This window comes from Mesoplodon bidens (assembly GCF_964165515.1).
Source record: "Mesoplodon bidens genome assembly, chromosome: 19".
Lineage (NCBI taxonomy): Eukaryota > Metazoa > Chordata > Mammalia > Artiodactyla > Ziphiidae > Mesoplodon > Mesoplodon bidens.
In genome coordinates, this window is record NC_138179.1 from 46,879,312 (window position 1) to 46,895,141 (window position 15,830).

Genomic DNA, 15,830 nt, shown 5'->3' on the forward strand with positions numbered 1-15,830 from the left:
GACCCCATGTGACTGGTCCCTGTGGAGAGCCACCTCCATGCCCTCCTGAGAGCACTGCTGGGACCCAGGTGTGCTCTCCTTTCTAGGGGAAAATGCTGCAGCCCAGGGCCACAGGGCCACGGGGTGGGGAGGACCCAAAGGACTCCATCCCACCGCAGCAGGAGTGTCTCTCCTGGCTTTGGAAGGGGTTGAAAGCCCTACACCGGGAAACTCAAATCAGGTCTCCAGTGAGGCTTGCTCCTTTGTGCAGCCCTGCCCACCCCAGTCCTCCTCCTCCTCCAAACCCGAGTACGCAGGCTAAAGAATGGGAAATGGCTCGTTTCCAAGGTCTCAACTCACAAGATACTTGTTGCCTGCTGTTTGCCTGCCAGCATGTGAAGGAAGCTGTTTCTTAATTTAAAATATCCATTAACTCCCTCCAGCTGGAAAGCTACCCCAACAAAACTTCTGTTTGTGGCAGGCAGGTTTAAGCTTGGTCACTCTGAGGGCGGGGGCCCAGCTGGGTTTGCCCCATTGGAAGGTGTGCCCAGGGCAGTGGGCACCCTTAGGTGTCTTGCCATGGCTTGAGAGTATGTTCTCTCTGTCAGGAGGTATTGGATCCCCAAGGCCCACCTTTGCCAGGGCCCTTGGGAAGCCCACAGTGCTGGGGCAGGGGGTGGGGGTGATGTCCCTTTGCAGAGGCTCTTTTGTGTCTCCAGGGGAGGAAACCCCATTTCCCTACCACCACCAGGCCCTCGGTGAGTCTTGCCAGGCATCCGACAGGAAGGAACCTTTTGTTCTGAGCTTGTAGGAAGTCTGAGCTGGACTTGTTATCTACCCACAGCATTTCCTGGATAGGGGGCCTGGACGGGACTGCACTAGCGGCTGGCTCCCAGCCTTGGCCTTGGTTCCTTCCTCTCTTAGCGTCTGGGGCCGGGGAGGCTGCCCATGGCAAGGTCTAGGCCTTCACGAAAGGCTGGTGAGAACTGGTATTTATCTTTAGGGTGCTGGAGGGGGTGTGTGTGGGGTGGGCGCTATAGCCTGGCAAAGGTCCCTGGCTTGGGGAAAGGGGGCAAGAAACGTCACCTAGTGCGCGCGCGCCGCGTGTGTGTGTGTGTGTGTGTGTGTGTGTGTGTGTGTGTGTGTGTGTGTCGGGGGGTGCTGCGGACCTGGAGAAGGGGTGAGCCCAGCCTCCCTGCAGAGTGACACCTCCACCATCCGGCTGCAAGGAAGGGGCGAGTCCCTCAGGGCTGCAGGAGCGGCAAGGTAGGCCAAGGTCCGGGCCACGCCTGACACCTCGTGGCCACCTGAGCCCGGGGCAGGGCGCGGGAAGAAAGGGGGAGGGCAAGGGAGGGCGTGGAGGGCGGGAGCCTGGAAGCGCGGAGACCAGGCCCGAGCAGGGCGGTCGTTCTCCCGTTCTCCCGGCCGGCATCCCCCTTCCCTCTGCCCGGGGCCCCGCCCCGGCAGCCCCGGTAGCCCATCCCCCTCAGCCTCGCCCTCGGCCTCCGAGTCAGGCCTGGACTTGGAGGCTTCCCACACCCACGGGTGGGTCGCAGAACCCCATACGCCCCCGAACGTGGCGGACCCGGGAAGCCAGGTCGTGAGGCCCGGATTCGAAGGTTACCCGAGCGCGGGTCCGGAGGCCGGGTCACGGTGGCCGCCGTTCTCGCGCCGCAGGCCTTAGCACGCGGGCGTCAAGGCTCGGGCCCGGAGTCTGGCGGGACCCTGTCCCTAGACCCGGGACCTTGGGGGGCCGGGCCCGGTCTCAGGTGCGCGGACCCGCCGGGGGCACTTCCGGTCCCCGCGACCCCCCCGTCCGCCGGGTTGCCAACCAGATGCAGCCGCCCGGTCGCCATGGAGACGCAGTAGCGCCGAAGTCCGCGCGGCTGGCCGAACCGGCAGAACAGCCCGGGCGTGGCGCGGGCAGCTCGCGGGCCAGTGGGCAGCGCGACGCTGCTTAGCGAGGACAAGGTCCGGGCTCGACGTCCGGCCAGGTAGGTGGCCGGGGCGGGTGGGGGAGAGCCGAGCCCCGGCGCGGAGTCCAGAGGGGCCCCGGGTGTGTGCGGGGGTCGGCGAGCTCAGGTGTGCCCGGCCTGGGGCGGGACCGCGCCCGCGCCCGCGCCGGGACAGGCCGGGATCCCGGCGCCGCAGCCAGTCTTTCTCTTTCCCTCTCCTGCCACCACACCTGACTCACCTCACCTGCCTCCCCCGCCTCGGGGCCACCGAGCAAGGCCCGAGGTTAGGAGCTCATCCCACTCCTGCCTGGAGCTGTCAGCCGTCGGCCCCGGGTCTGCCTCTGTGCCCAGTCTCTGCGGGAGTTAGCACGGAGCGGCAGGTGATCCCAAGTTTATGTACAGCGTAATGTTTTGCCCTACTCTAGAAACTAGGTGGCATAGAAGTGGATCAACCAACATTTGCCACGACTGTTCTTTTGAAACCTGAGACCGAGCTGCCAAACTGCTTCGCTAGTGGCGGGGCCTCCCGCCCTCTGCCTCTTTCCTCTTGGGGTGAGATGTCTAGCTAGTAGAGCCCTTCCTTGTTCTTCTCCAACATCTCCAGCCTCTTGGTGTGCAAGGAGTTTCCCGTTTGGGAAATCCTTACTCCCTGGGTTGGCCTTGGTAGGCCCTGAACTGTGGTTACAGGGGATGCAGAACAGCTGAGGTAGGGATCTGCTGCTGCCTTCGACACCTGGGAATGGTGGGGGGTACCTCCCCTCTCTGCTCTTCCCCCCAGGGCACCACAGAGAGGAGGATCCAGGTGGACCCTGGAGTCCCAGACATGTCTTTAGAAGGTGGCACCCCTCCCAAGTCTTTCTCCCTTCTGGTTGCCCCTCTCCACTCTCACTCTACCTTGGCTTTGAGGATTTTCTAAGACTCATTAAATGAAGCTCTGTCTTATCTGTTCCTTCGTTTTCCTTCTTTTTTTTTAATATAAATTCATTTATTTTATTTTATTTTTGGCTGCGTTGGGTCTTCGTTGCTGCGCGCAGTCTTTCTCTAGTTGCAGAGAGCGGGGACTACTCTTTATGGCGGTGCGCAGGCTTCTCATCGCAGTGGCTTCTTTTGTGGTGGAGCACGGGCTCTAGGCACGTGGGCTAAGTAGCTGTGGCTCACGGGCTTAGTTGCTCCACAGCATGTGGGATCTTCCCGGACCAGGGCTCGAACCTGTGTGCCCTGCACTGGCAGGCGGATTCTTAACCACTGCGCCACCAGGGAAGCCCAGTGCCTTTGTTTTCATAGCAAATGGAAAACAAAACAACCCCCCCCCCCACAGAGCTGTGCTGCCTTCTCATACACATCTTGATTTCTCCAGTGAAACTGGATTGAGGCAGAAAATATAGGCAACTTGTAAATGCCAAGGGGAGCCCCATACAGAGAAGGGCTGCTACAACCCCGCCCCCGGGGCAGGAGGAGCCTCCTGGACCTGAATGGATGCCCTGCTTGGCCCACTTCTTCCCTGCCTGCGCCACCTTCCCTTGGCAGGCAGAGCTTGGGTGGCTTCTAATACAAAGTGGTTCAGCAGCACTGGAAGAATTTGGTGGAGGAATTCACCCCAGATCCAGGGGTTTCTGCCCAGTGGGGGGATTCATGGTAGACAGAAGGCGGGGTATGGATTTATTAGAGGGGGTCGTGCTGTCTGCTGCCATCTGGCTGTCTGTGGCCCCAAACCTCATGTGTCAGCAGCTTTGGATGCATGACTCTTCCTAAGGTGCTATTAGGAACAGGTTTAGTTTTTGTTAGATTGCTATTTAACTGAATACCTACTACGTGGCAGGCAGTGTGGTAGGCACTGGTACGTATTATCCTGTTTAATCTCTGCTACAGGCCAGTAAGGTAGATCTCAACATCCCCCTACCTTATGGAAGAGGAAGCAGGCTCAGAGAGGGTGCTTGGCCCCCCACCCACCCCCACCCCGGGCACACACAGTCATGAATAGTGGGGCTGGCTTTGAAATCATATCCGTCTGACCAGGGCTGCATTGTGACTTTCCCCTTCCTCCATAAAAAAATAAAGAGAGGGCTTCCCTGGTGGCGCAGTGGTTGAGAGTCCGCCTGCTGATGCAGGGGATGCGGGTTTGTGCCCCGGTCCGGGAAGATCCCACATGCCGCGAAGCAGCTGGGCCCATGAGCCATGGCCGCTGAGCCTGCGCGTCCGGAGCCTGTGCTCCGCAACGGGAGAGGCCGCAACACTGAGAGGCCCACGTACCGCAAAATATAAAAAAATTTTTTAAAAATAAAGAGAATTATATTTTACAACCACATTGGTATAAGGATGAATATAATCCAGGCTGGATTAAAAATTAAAATATTTTCTTCAACCCTAGAAGTTTTTCTTATGATTTTAACAGAAAGCAGAACATTTTTTGTGAGCCCCGACACTGAGCCCCTGGGCCCAGTGGAGAACTGGGCTCAGTGTCTGACTTCAAGCTTTCCACCCAGGGGTTACTTGGGTGTGGGTAGTAAGAAAGTGCCCCACCTAACAGCTCAGCCCTCATTTTGCCTTTTCTTTGATCACATTCGAGGACATTCTAGGACAATTGAGTCGTTTCTCCCCTTCACCCATCAAGAAAAGATCTAGCCCCCAACGCAATCTTTTCTAACCCAATTAAAACCCTGCTTCAGATAAGGAGGCTGTGGTCAGGCCAGGCTCCCTGCTTCCAGGCTTCCCATAATGAGATTAGGCCTGGTGGCCTTTCAATGAAACCCCTGGGCTCAGGGAGGAGATGGATGCTCGTTAGCACGTTCAAGCCCTGCGGCAGCTCCTGGCCCTGGTTGATCACATTAAGTGGAGTCTGGCTGCAGGTGCGTGTGGGGGGGGAGGGGTGACTGTCAGCCCAAGGTTCCAAAAGCTGCCAGAGGTCTGACATCCCCATCCTGTGCTCTGACAGGAAGGGGGGTGGCCGGGCAGGGATCCACAAGAGCTCGCCCTGGTTCTGAGACTCTGGTCTCCTGGGCTGAGGAAGCCTTTGGGGGTGTAGATGGGCTGCTTCCAGACTGTTGACATTGCTGCCTGTACTGCTGCACTGGGAACACAGGAGATCCCAAAGCAGCCAGTGTTCTGGGGTTCCACAGGAAGGAAGGAAGGAAGGAAGGAAGGAAAGGTGAGAAAACGTTCCCACCGTCTAGACTGGGAAATGAGGGAGCAGAGAAAGATACTTGCTTACTAGGGAGGGAATCTCAACGGATTTCAAGGTTTGCAGATGTGTTTGTGGGTTAGTCAGATTCCAGCCAGAGTCCTTGAAATGTCTTCTTTGTATCCCCCATCATCGGAAGCAGCCCCTGTGTGTACAAAGATACGTTGTCACTTATGTTGAACCGAATAAGCAATAGGGCAGCGGCATTGCTGAAGGGGTCTTTCATCTTCTGTGAAGCACAGAACCACTTGATGCTTTGTCTTTTCTGTAAATCTGGATTTTTCACTTAGATCTTACTGGCTGTGAGGTCACCTATGGGGAAGCTACAGGCCTGCCCGAGGAGGACTGGTCTTTCTGTGTGCGTTTTCCTGTCACCCCTCATACCTGGATTTAGAATCACCTTCAAATTGGAAGGGGCCACAGGGGAGACTGCTTAGGCCTCCGTGAGTCCAAAGGTCATTATCTCTGGCTTCCTCTGGGATGCCTAGTTAGTTACCAGGGCACAAGGGACCAGGAGAGATGCCTTTGGAGCAGTTGGCATGAAGATCTTGCAGCTAGTTTGTCCCCATCACCTCTTCTCTCTAACCCACCTGTTTTCATCCTGCAGCCTTTTCTCCCAGGAGAGCCCACGGCGGACACCAATGCTTGATGCTATGGTGGGTGTAAACTGCCTTAGAAGCATGGTTCCCCAAGGGGTGGGGAGGGCCCAGGAGGACTGGCATGTGAGGGGAGAGGCCTTCCTGGAGCCCAGCCTCCAAGCAGATTCACATCCTCTGAATACTGGCTTCAGTGTTCAGGAAGTCTTCCTTTCTTCCCTAGTTACTGGCCTGAGAAAGGGCAGAGCCACACCCCGAGCAGGCAACCCCTGTGGGAAATTCACAGGAGTGGCCACCCCAGGGTGGTGAAGCGTGGACTGTGGAAAGTGCTCTGGGAGTTCAACTCACAGCCTGAGTTGTTACGGCCCTTTTACTCTAGAATCTGCATCTACTCTGCACCTCGTCTGCAAGGCCCTGGAAGGCGGGGGCCATGGCTCATCTGTATCCAGCAGTGTGACCCCCATATCGCAGGCGCCTGATAAACAACTGAGTTGAGCCCTTCTTTGCTGCGGCTGATTTGGGGCAAGTCATTTACCCTCTTTGAGTCCCAGTTTCCTCATCTGTCAAATTGGGGCAATACTCCTGTTATCACCATAGGTTATTGCGAAGATTGAACTGAATACAGAGCAGGGCTCCCTAGCCCTGAGGCTCGCAACTCCAGTCCACCACCCTGGGGTGCAAACAGCACTAGGGTTTGGACTCTGAAGGGAATTCAGGTTGTGAGTTTTCAGTGAGGACATTAAAGCCACGTATTTAGTCATTGTGCTGTTCCCACACGTTTTCTTTTCAACACCACCAAGCGAGTCTCCATCTCCTGGGTGTCCTACAATTTAACTCAACATTGACACTACCTACCCGGAGACGGCGTCAGATCCCGAAGGGCTCAGTCCCATGACACTGCCCCCACCCCCACTTCAGATGCTAACTGCAAGTCCAGGTTGTCACCTGTGCTGCTGAACAACAGGCTATAAATCAGAGCTTCACACGACCTTTTCCTCAGGTTCAATTAATTTGCTAGAGCAGCTCACAGAACCCAGAGAAACTTGCTAGATTGCTGGTTTGTTATAAAAGGATATCACTCAGGGACAGCCAGATGAAGAGGTATGTAGGGCAAGGTCTGGAAGGGTCCGGAGCACAGGAGCTTCTGTCCCCGGGGAACTGGGGTGCACCACCTTCCCGGCATGTGGATGTGTTCGCCAACCTGGGGGCTCTCCAAACCCCATCCTTTAGGGGGTTGGTTTATGGAGGCTTCATTACACAGGCCCGATTGATTAAATCATTGGCCACTGGTGGCTGCACTTAGTCTCCAGCCCCTCTCCCTCCCTGGAGGTCAAGGGTGGGCCTGAACGTTCCAACCCTCCGGTTGGGTTGGGTAACAGCCCTGGTAACAGCCCCACCCTCAGGTTTCCGAGGGGCTTCAGTAACACGATGTAATATTAACATAACAAAAGAAACGACTGCTTTGTCACCTGGAAAATTCCTAGGGTTTTACAGGCTCGGTCCCATATATTTCTTATTATAAATCACACTATCACTGTGAAGATAAGTCTGATTTCTGCCTGACTCACGAGGAGGTTGGCTGGGGAGGGGGGGGGAATCTGGCTCTGGCTTGCGTCGCCACAGAGCGGCTCGGGACCCAGGAGTGGTGGTCTTTGCAGCCCTGAGCTCCCCCCTTGTACTCAGTGGCTACCCGGTGGGGACGCTGTGGCAGGCCTGCTGGGGCTGAGCACGTTCCTTCCAGTCTCCCTAATTCAGAGCTAATCGGATTCTGACTGCGCCCCAGGCTCTCGGGGAGGAATCTAATAAAGCAGGGGAGGACAGCATTTCTCAGTTCAGTACATTTTCCTGTCAGAGTCGGCCAAGGGATGAGATCCCCGAGGGAGAGGTAGATGCATTCCCTGCCTTCTGGGAGCTCACAGGGCTTAACGCGAGGCAGGACACCGAGGGTAAGTGAGCGCCAGGCCAGCCTTGGGGACATAGAGGAGGAGAACAGAGTGGCGAACAAAATGCCCGTTTCAGGTCTTGGAGCAAATCGACAGAGGCGGAAGAGGAGGAGCGGGGAGTGTGAGGTGGAGGGGATAACAGCAGGTTGTGTGGCTAGAGCTGGGGAACTGGGAGCATCTCTTCCGAGTGGACTTGGTAGGAAAAGAGTGGGGGCTGCCGGTGGGCTCTGGGTTAGGGTCAGTTGTGGAGTTGGCATTTGACCACCATACGCTCGTGGGTCTTTTGTGCCTGGTGGAGCAGCATGACTGGGATCTGGCTTTGTCCCTGTCCCTGTCGGTCAGGCAGATTGAGGAGGGGAGGGAGACGGGGGCAGACGCTCCAGGCCCTGCTGGGTGGTGGAAATGAAGATGGCCAAGAGGGAAGTGATGGCGAGACGTGGGGGAGAAGCCGGAGGACTCGGCACTGGGACTCGAAGGGCGACCTGGGAGGTCAGGAGAGGAGTGTAACTTTGGATGTGCTGAGTTTGAAGTGTTTGAGGGATGTCCAGGTAGAGATGTTAGTGGACAGTTAGAAATGGGGTTTAAATCTGGGGGACAGGACAGACGGGCACTAGACTTAGGAGTCATCAGTGTAGAGGTGACAGATGAGCACAAGGGCAAGGGTTCCAGAAATACGGCTTCACTGCTGCCCAGGGCTTCTGGAAACAGGTGTTCCCACCTGCCTTGGGAGCGTTTTCTGGAAGATGATTTGACAGAATGTATCCAAAACCTAAAAAAGAACCTAGCCCTTGCTCAGGATTCTATTTCTTCATTTAGGAATTAGACGAGTGTAGAAAGATGAGCACAGTGTTGCTTATTTAGTGAAAAGCTGAAAGCTGGCTAAATATTTAACAATAGGAGATTAGGGGATTGGTTAAAATATGAAATCGCCTGTCGTGTACTGACATGAAAAGATGTGCATGATCTATAATGAAGTGAAAAAAGCAGGTTAGAAATTGGTATGGTCATGTTCCTATGAAAGAAGGTACATATATTTCCAGAAGAAAAGGATATAAATCAAAATGTTGATTACTTTTAATTTTTCTCTTTTTTTGCTTATCTGTATTTTAATGCAGGGAGGTGTGTTACACTGCCTGCCCCCCTTTTTAAAAAATGATGGAGTTGCCAACAGTTGTCAAAGGTGGCAGAGAGAACTGGGGGTAAAGACAGCCTGGTCCCCAGGAGGACAAGGCCAGGCCAACTGGAAACTAGTTCTTTTTTTTTTTTTTTTGCGGTACGCGGGCCTCTCACTGCTGTGGCCTCTCCCGCTGCGGAGCACAGGCTCCGGACGCGTAGGCCCAGCGGCCACGGCCCATGGACCCAGCCGCTCCGCGGCATGTGGGATCCTCCCGGACCGGGGCACGAACCCGCGTCCCCCGCATCGGCAGGCGGACTCTCAACCACTGCGCCACCAGGGAAGCCCTGGAAACTAGTTCTTGAGCAGCACAGGGTACAGGGTGTGTGCTCGGTATTAGGAGGGACCCCAAAATGTGTTAGTCAAACATCTCTGCTCAGCTGCTGTTCTCTGCTGGTAATGAAGAAGGAGGGTGTCTCCAGAGCTGCTGCGAGAGGCTGGGGCAGTGGGAGAGGCAAGGTGGGAAGGAGTGCTCGGCCCTCTGGGAGCTGCAGCAGCGCCTTTCTGTGGCCCCAGGCCGCCAGCACCGAGGCCCAGCAAACGGAGACCGTACTTGTTCATCAACCGCCTCCTCTCCTCACATCCTCCAGTGCCTCTCCCACCTGGGTGTGGGGAGAACCAGCAGGTTCAGGGGGAAGAGCTGGCACACAGGCCACCCTGAGCCCGGGCGAGGCTGGGGAGACACTGGGGACTGGGCAGAGGAGCCAGGAAATGCCTCCCACTGGCCCCTGAGCGTCGCTTCCCCAAACCCCGTTGAGCCCCCGGTTCCCTGTCTGCACGACAGGAGCAGCAACACACCTGCTCTCACAGGATCCTTGTGCGTTAAGTGACCGCAGGAGTTCTCACCTTGTAGGTCTCAGTTCCGGAAGCCTGGCCTGAGGGAGGGGCGCCGGCCCACGCCCCGGGTGTGGAGGGGAAGACGAGGCAGGAAGGGAAACGGGCAGCTCGGAGGCTCCTGTCACCTGGTCCTTTCTACCGAAGCGGCTCAGAGAACATTCCTTCTGCCGTGCAGCTCTCTGTGGGCAGGACTTCCTTCATCTCCAGCTGGGAGCTGAAAAAGCAGGCACGGGGGAGTCAGGTTCCTCATTTCTCACCCTAGATGTCCTTTATGATTCATCTGGAGGAAAAATTCCGGCACAGTCAAGGAATTTGCTCACTTCTCTGTTTCACCTGTGAACCCCACCGGAGAAAACCCAGGGCCTCCTGAAACAGAAAGTAAAGCACTGGCACTGGGCCCTCCTGCTCCAGCCAGAACTTGGAGGACTTTGACTTGCTCCCTCATTGCAGGTGGAAGTGCAGCCAGGTGTGGGTCTGTCTCTGCAGCAAGGCGGGCCCCCCGCCCTCCCCACCGGGTGTTCCGGAGCCTTCAGAGGTGGGAGCAGTCTCACGGAGGCCTGGGGTTGTGGGCCGAGGGAGGAGGCAGAGGTGGGCAAGGGAGGCCTGGGATGTCTTTTTGGAGGCTGTGGGCCGCTCCTCTAAGCTCCACCATCTTTCCTGCAGCAGTCGCCTTGGCATAGAGCCGCCTCGGCATGGACAGCCCTGCCCGCCCAGCACCCACCCCTGCAGCGCTGCTTTACTATGTGGCCTTCTCCCAGCTGCTGGGCCTGGCCGTGGTGGCCACGACTGGCACCTGGCTCGGTGTGTACCGAGGAGGCATCGCCTGGGAGAGCGCCCTGCAGTTCAACGTGCACCCTCTCTGCATGATCATAGGCCTGGTCTTCTTGCAGGGAGATGGTGAGTCCCTGGGCGATGCCACCTGAGAGAGGAGATTTGCAGGGACCCTTTCACACCTGAACCTGCCCAGTAAGAGAAGGAAGCTGGCTTGGACCTTGGGGACACTGGGAATCCAAATCAAGGGCCCCAAGGCTGGTGGGTGGCAACTCCTTTCTGACTTATCCCAGATCTTTCACCTCGTGCTTCAACAAGGAGCATGTGAAGGTGTGTGTGCTTCACAAAGCGGAGGCCCAGGGGCTGGGCTGTGAGCATGACCATCTGCAGAGGCGGTTTGAAATTGAGGGAGAGAAAGTGAGTGTGAGCGTGAGTGTACGTGTGTGTGTGTGTGTGTGCAGATGCTGGACTTGGCGGAGCTAGAGCTCCTCTCTCTGGGGTAGGATCCAGGCCGTGGCTGGCCCCCACCCTGCCTCAAGGCCAGGGGGCCTTGGCCTTCTCCTTCTGGTAACAAGCAAGCTGGATCTATGCATTCTTCCTAGATGTGGTCCTGGTGACAGCCACCTCCTCAGCAGCAGACTCCTGAGAGACATTCCGCAGGACCCCTGGCCCTGACTGCTTCAGCCCAAAGGGGGAATTAGCTTGGGGTCACAAGGTTCTTCTTTGAGAACCTGGGGTTTCCCCACCAGGGAGCCTGCTGGCTAAGAGTAGTGAATGTCTGAGCTGGTTTCAGTGCTGTACAATCTGAGGACCATCATAGCTAAGAGGTGAACTCAGAAGCTTGGGGGCACCTTAATGTGACTGCACGATGAGCCTAAAACAAAGCCTGGGATACACAGGACAGCTAAGAAGGGGGTGGGCGGGGCGGGGGCGTACGGAGCCTTGTTTCCTCCCCCACTTCCTGTGGCTGGGGTACCTGGACGAGCCCTCCCCTCTCCGGCCAGGGGTGTCTCCTCGCTGCCCTGGCAGGAAGGCCTCGTGCTCGGCTTAGCGCCCTGACATTCCCTTTCTCACGGCCCACCAGCCCTGCTGGTTTACCGCGTCTTCAGGAATGAGGCCAAACGCACCACCAAAGTTCTGCACGGGCTGCTGCACGTCCTCGCCTTCGTCATCGCCCTGGTGGGTGAGTTCCAGGCACGGGCCCGCCCTCCTTCCCCCACCTCTGCTGACTTGGGGAAGGAGCTGCTTTACTGTCCAGTCCCCCCTCCCCACCCGTCCTCCCCCTTCCAGGCAGGGACACTGGTGCTGGCAGCCACCGAGCTGGGACTGGAACCCAGAAGTCCCGGCGGGTCGGGTTTCCCTTGGGTCACCGCACCCCCTCCGTCGCCTTCAGCCCAGTCCTCACGCGACCCCCGCCTCCGGCCAGGCCTGGTGGCGGTGTTCGACTACCACAGGAAGAAAGGCTACGCCGACCTGTACAGCCTGCACAGCTGGTGTGGCATTCTGGTCTTCGTCCTCTTCTTTGTGCAGGTGAGTCCTTGCGGCCCCACGGCGCTGGGGAGGGGCGGGGAGCAGGGCCCAAACAGGGCCGGGGCCAGGTGTGCGCACAGGCGAAAGGCGCTCCAGCCCGCCGAGCGCTGCCTCCGACCCGGCGCCCTTCCGGCGCCCTTCTGGCGGACAGGCACGTGGATTTGGTCCCAGGCCCCGCCTCGGGGAGCACAGTGTGGGGCTGAGACCGGCCTAGAGCGCCGGCCCACCTTCCCCACGTGCTCAGCGCTCTGGCTACCGCTCCGGCCGGAGGCCACCGCGCGGGGGTGGCGGGGCCTGCGGTCCTCGCGGGCGGCGGCCCACCTGGGGCGTCCTCGGGCTCCAGTCTCCAGCGCAACTCAGCCTCCGGCAGCACCTCGCCTTTCCTCCCAGTGGCTCGTGGGCTTTAGCTTCTTCCTGTTCCCCGGCGCGTCGTTTTCTCTGCGGAGCCGCTACCGGCCGCAGCACGTCTTCCTTGGCGGCGCCATCTTCCTCCTCTCGGTGGGCACCGCCCTGCTGGGCCTGAAGGAGGCGCTGCTGTTCAAGCTCGGGTGAGCGCCCCCTCCCGGCGGCTCTGTGTGGGGCCGCCAAACAGCGGCTTTTCTCCCGGTGGGGTGGGGGGCCCGGGATTGGGCTTGGGATCGCATTGCATCTTGCGGGCCAGGGGCGAATGGCATTCGGCCTAACGGCGACGCCTCGGGTGGCCTCGCCCTCCGCCCCAATCCCGCAGGACCAAGTACAGCAAGTTCGAGCCCGAGGGCGTCCTGGCCAACGTGCTGGGCCTGCTGCTGGCCGCCTTCGGCGCGGTCGTGCTCTACATCCTGACCCGCGCTGACTGGAAGCGGCCCCTCCAGGCGGAAGAGCAAGCGCTCTCCATGGACTTCAAGACGCTGACGGAGGGCGACAGCCCCAGCTCCCAGTGACGCGCGCCCAGTGCCATCCCGTCCTGTCCCGCGAGGCGGTCTCCGCCGTTTCGGGGCCCCGACAGGTGTCTGTCCCGCACCCGCCGAGGCTCCAGGGGTGGGGAGCGGGGGTGGGGCAGCCCTCTTCCCTGAGCGCTGATTTCCGGGGTTCAGGCCCCCTCCGCTTTCCCCTCGCTGCTGCTGCCGCCGCCACCGTCGTGTTAGTCCTGTGCAGACCCCCGCCCCCCTTGCCCCTGCCACCCCCTCAGATGGAGCAGCTTTGGGTAGGGTTCTGGGCGGTTGGGCCTGGTCGCAGAAGCACAGATCCCTAAAGGGGTCGGAGAGGGGGAGGCGGCTCCCCGCTCGGGGCAGCGGGGGGCCTGGGCTGTGTCCGCGGAGAAGGCGGGGCTCAGCGCTGGGTCTGGCGAGGCCGACTTGCTTTTTGTGACACCGAACTCCAACCAGGAGTCTTGCGGGCCCAGCCTTTGGCAGCGGAGCAAGTGATATTATGGGTAAAATATGCTGGTGTCAGGGCAGGGTTCCCCAGGAGAGGGGAGGGACTGGCCCTTGGGAAGCTCTGGACGCGTGGCTTTGGCCCAGCTGCGCTCTGCAGCCTTCTCTTTCTTTAACCCCTTAGCCCCAGGGTGGCTTTCTTTGCCTATGGGGCCCAGAAGAAGAGGCAGGAGGTGGGCCTGGGCGGGCGCTGTGGGCCGTGTGCCGCCTGCAGGGGCTCCCCTCCCTGCGGGGCCGGCCTCGGCGAGCCAGCTGCCCACCCTCGGAGCTCACTCAGGCGCTGCTCTGACAGAGGCCCAGGACACAAGCCTTTTTGCTTTTAAACAAAAAGCTGCCGCTGTTGCCCCCTTTCCCTTTCCATAGGGAGGGTAGGGGCTGCCTGATCAGGAGGAAAGCCTCATCCTCTCCTACCTGGGACCCATCTTTGCAGGAAGTTGGGACCAAGTCAGAATCGGATTAATCCCCCCAACCCCACGAGTGTGTAATGCTGTTAGCTGAGTCACTGTTTGGCTTCTGTCTAGAAATAACGTGATTACAGCATCGATCTTGTGCTTCTTGGACTTGGTGAATGCTCTCTCCTTGTTTTCTTCGTTTTCTGGGCTTTGAGGAGCATGACACTGTTTGAGACAAGACACAGTTTACTGAAATGAAGACAATAAAATTTCCAAATCTTTTTTTTTTTTAACGGCTGCCTTTCTCACACCTAAATGCTGCCTTCGAGAAAGGGGGCTTGTCTCCCCTAATGCTCAGAATTCTAAAACAGCTTTTGTGGTGGGTCCTGCCTCAGGCGATGCTGCTTCTCAGGGCAGGTGGCTGTGTTGGGTGCCTTACCAGCAGGGATCCCTGCTCCCTCCCGTGGGCATTCCGGCTCTGCTGCAGCCCCAGCACCAGGGTGTCTCCGCACCCTGTTTATATCATACGCTCTGCAAGGGCACGGGCTCCGGCAACTCTTTGATCACCTGGTATGGTCAGTGTTTACACGTGGGAACACTCCATCTTAGACAAACTACCACAGTACAGTTGTGTATCTCCATTGCCAGAAAGGCAGAGAGAGAAATGGAACCTTGGATTTGCAAGAAAAGTCTATACGCTGGCCTGTTTGCCAAAGCGTATGCTGGATGATTCATGAGCCAAAAAGCCTCCCCCCCACCCCCAAGCTGATCCGTGGTGGTTTATTTTATTTTGCCTGTGGCCAATCTTCTATGAAGTACAATGTAGTGTTGGTACAACAGATGATTCAATAAATGTCTACAGCAGGTCTCTTGTCTGTTATCTTCATTTACTGTGGCAATAAAAGGAGCCAGTGCTTTTAGCAGATGCATGAAGTTAGTCTACTAGGGTTGAAAGAATTTGCATATCCCCAGGCTGGGCACAGAAGGTAAAGTGATTAATGATACTTATGATGACACAGGCTCTGAAACAGCCCAGTGGCTGTCCTGACTCTCGACCCAGTGAGGGAGGCTCTTCCACACGGTTAGAGAAATTCTCAACCCAGACAGAGTGGCCTGGAGGGTGGAGCCGTAAGAGCCTGACAAGGGCCTTGGCAAGAAGTTTCCCCAGTATTCAATTAACCTTTTTCCTTTTAAAAACGTGTCTCTTCATTTCTTAAGAAGAGGAGCAAAGCTTTGAGAACAAGCTGAGATTCCACTTTAGATCAATTCCTGAGGCTCAGGCAGATGTGTTTACAGTAAAGCTGGGTGCGACTCAGATCCCACCGGGATATACCCTGTGCTCCTGAAAAGCACTGTCACTTAACAGCTGAAAACCTTACTAAGAGGGCTCACTATTGAAAGGGACCATGGATTCTTACTTCCTAGCACTTACTTTATTTTCTGTATTGAATCTGGTTTCTGGCGTGTCTCAGCCAGAGCTTGAGAGGTCTTTGCTTGATGCATCTATAGAGTCTTTCTCCTGAATCAAGGCTTCTATGTGGACCTTCATTTGCTTTAAAAGCCTGCAAAGCATGGCCTGGTACATGTCACAAGGTGATCTCTCGGTCAGGGTCAGGGTCAGGGCTGGCTCTCCGCGCGAGGGCAGAGGCATCCTGACCCTGTGAGGGTGCCATCTCCCGTGCGGCCTTTGTGCTAGCCTCTGAGTCTTAAGGGTCTCTTTGTGTTTGAATATTCAAATGATCCCAGATGCCGCCTCTCCCTCCAGGGGGCTACTCCTTAACCAACTTACCTTCTCACTGGGTTTGGAACCTCGAGAGGCCCCAGAGTTATTCCTCTTGCCCGTGGCACAGATCTAAAGGAGCACAAAGTAGCATTCTCGAAGCTTCCTTCACTGCCTATGCTGCTTCCGGGGTCATCCAGATTGCTTACTTGTCTTGGAATACCCGCTTCTGAGGAAGGGGGCAGGCAGCATGGTACAGGGAAAATGCTTTCTGGGCAGATCTGATTCAGAGTCCCACCTTTGACTCCGTGACCTTGAGCAACTTAAACTCTCAGGATCTGCT

At 57.3% G+C, this 15,830-nt stretch overlaps 1 protein-coding gene across 14 annotated transcripts; it reads left to right on the forward strand.

Moving 5' to 3' along the window:
• Positions 1-688: 688 nt before the first annotated feature.
• On the forward strand, positions 689-14,633 carry CYB561 (cytochrome b561). Of its 14 annotated transcripts, none has more exons than XM_081218545.1 (10): positions 825-958; positions 1,181-1,973; positions 5,720-5,768; positions 5,932-6,230; positions 10,113-10,197; positions 10,326-10,559; positions 11,518-11,616; positions 11,860-11,963; positions 12,354-12,511; positions 12,691-14,633. In XM_081218545.1, exons 6-10 carry the CDS (start codon positions 10,355-10,357, stop codon positions 12,881-12,883), a joined length of 759 nt encoding a protein of 252 aa, XP_081074671.1. In that variant the 5' UTR covers positions 825-958; positions 1,181-1,973; positions 5,720-5,768; positions 5,932-6,230; positions 10,113-10,197; positions 10,326-10,354; the 3' UTR covers positions 12,884-14,633. The 14 variants fall into 14 exon arrangements, 12 of the variants coding, with proteins under 12 accessions (XP_081074665.1, XP_081074666.1, XP_081074668.1 ...); XM_081218546.1 differs by having other exon boundaries at positions 6,088-6,230; XR_014013930.1 differs by lacking the exons at positions 5,720-5,768; positions 5,932-6,230 and having other exon boundaries at positions 1,181-2,310; positions 12,691-13,374; positions 13,897-14,633.
• Positions 14,634-15,830: the final 1,197 nt, after the last annotated feature.

Excerpts from the sequence above, each read along its gene's own strand:
- CYB561 (XM_081218539.1), top strand. The coding sequence starts at position 10,355 with ATGGACAGCCCTGCCCGCCCAGCACCCACCCCTGCAGCGCTGCTTTAC. Across the intron at positions 11,617-11,859 it reads CTTCGTCATCGCCCTGGTGG|GCCTGGTGGCGGTGTTCGAC; the intron begins GTGAGTTCCAGG and ends GCCTCCGGCCAG. Across the intron at positions 12,512-12,690 it reads GCGCTGCTGTTCAAGCTCGG|GACCAAGTACAGCAAGTTCG; the intron begins GTGAGCGCCCCC and ends CCAATCCCGCAG.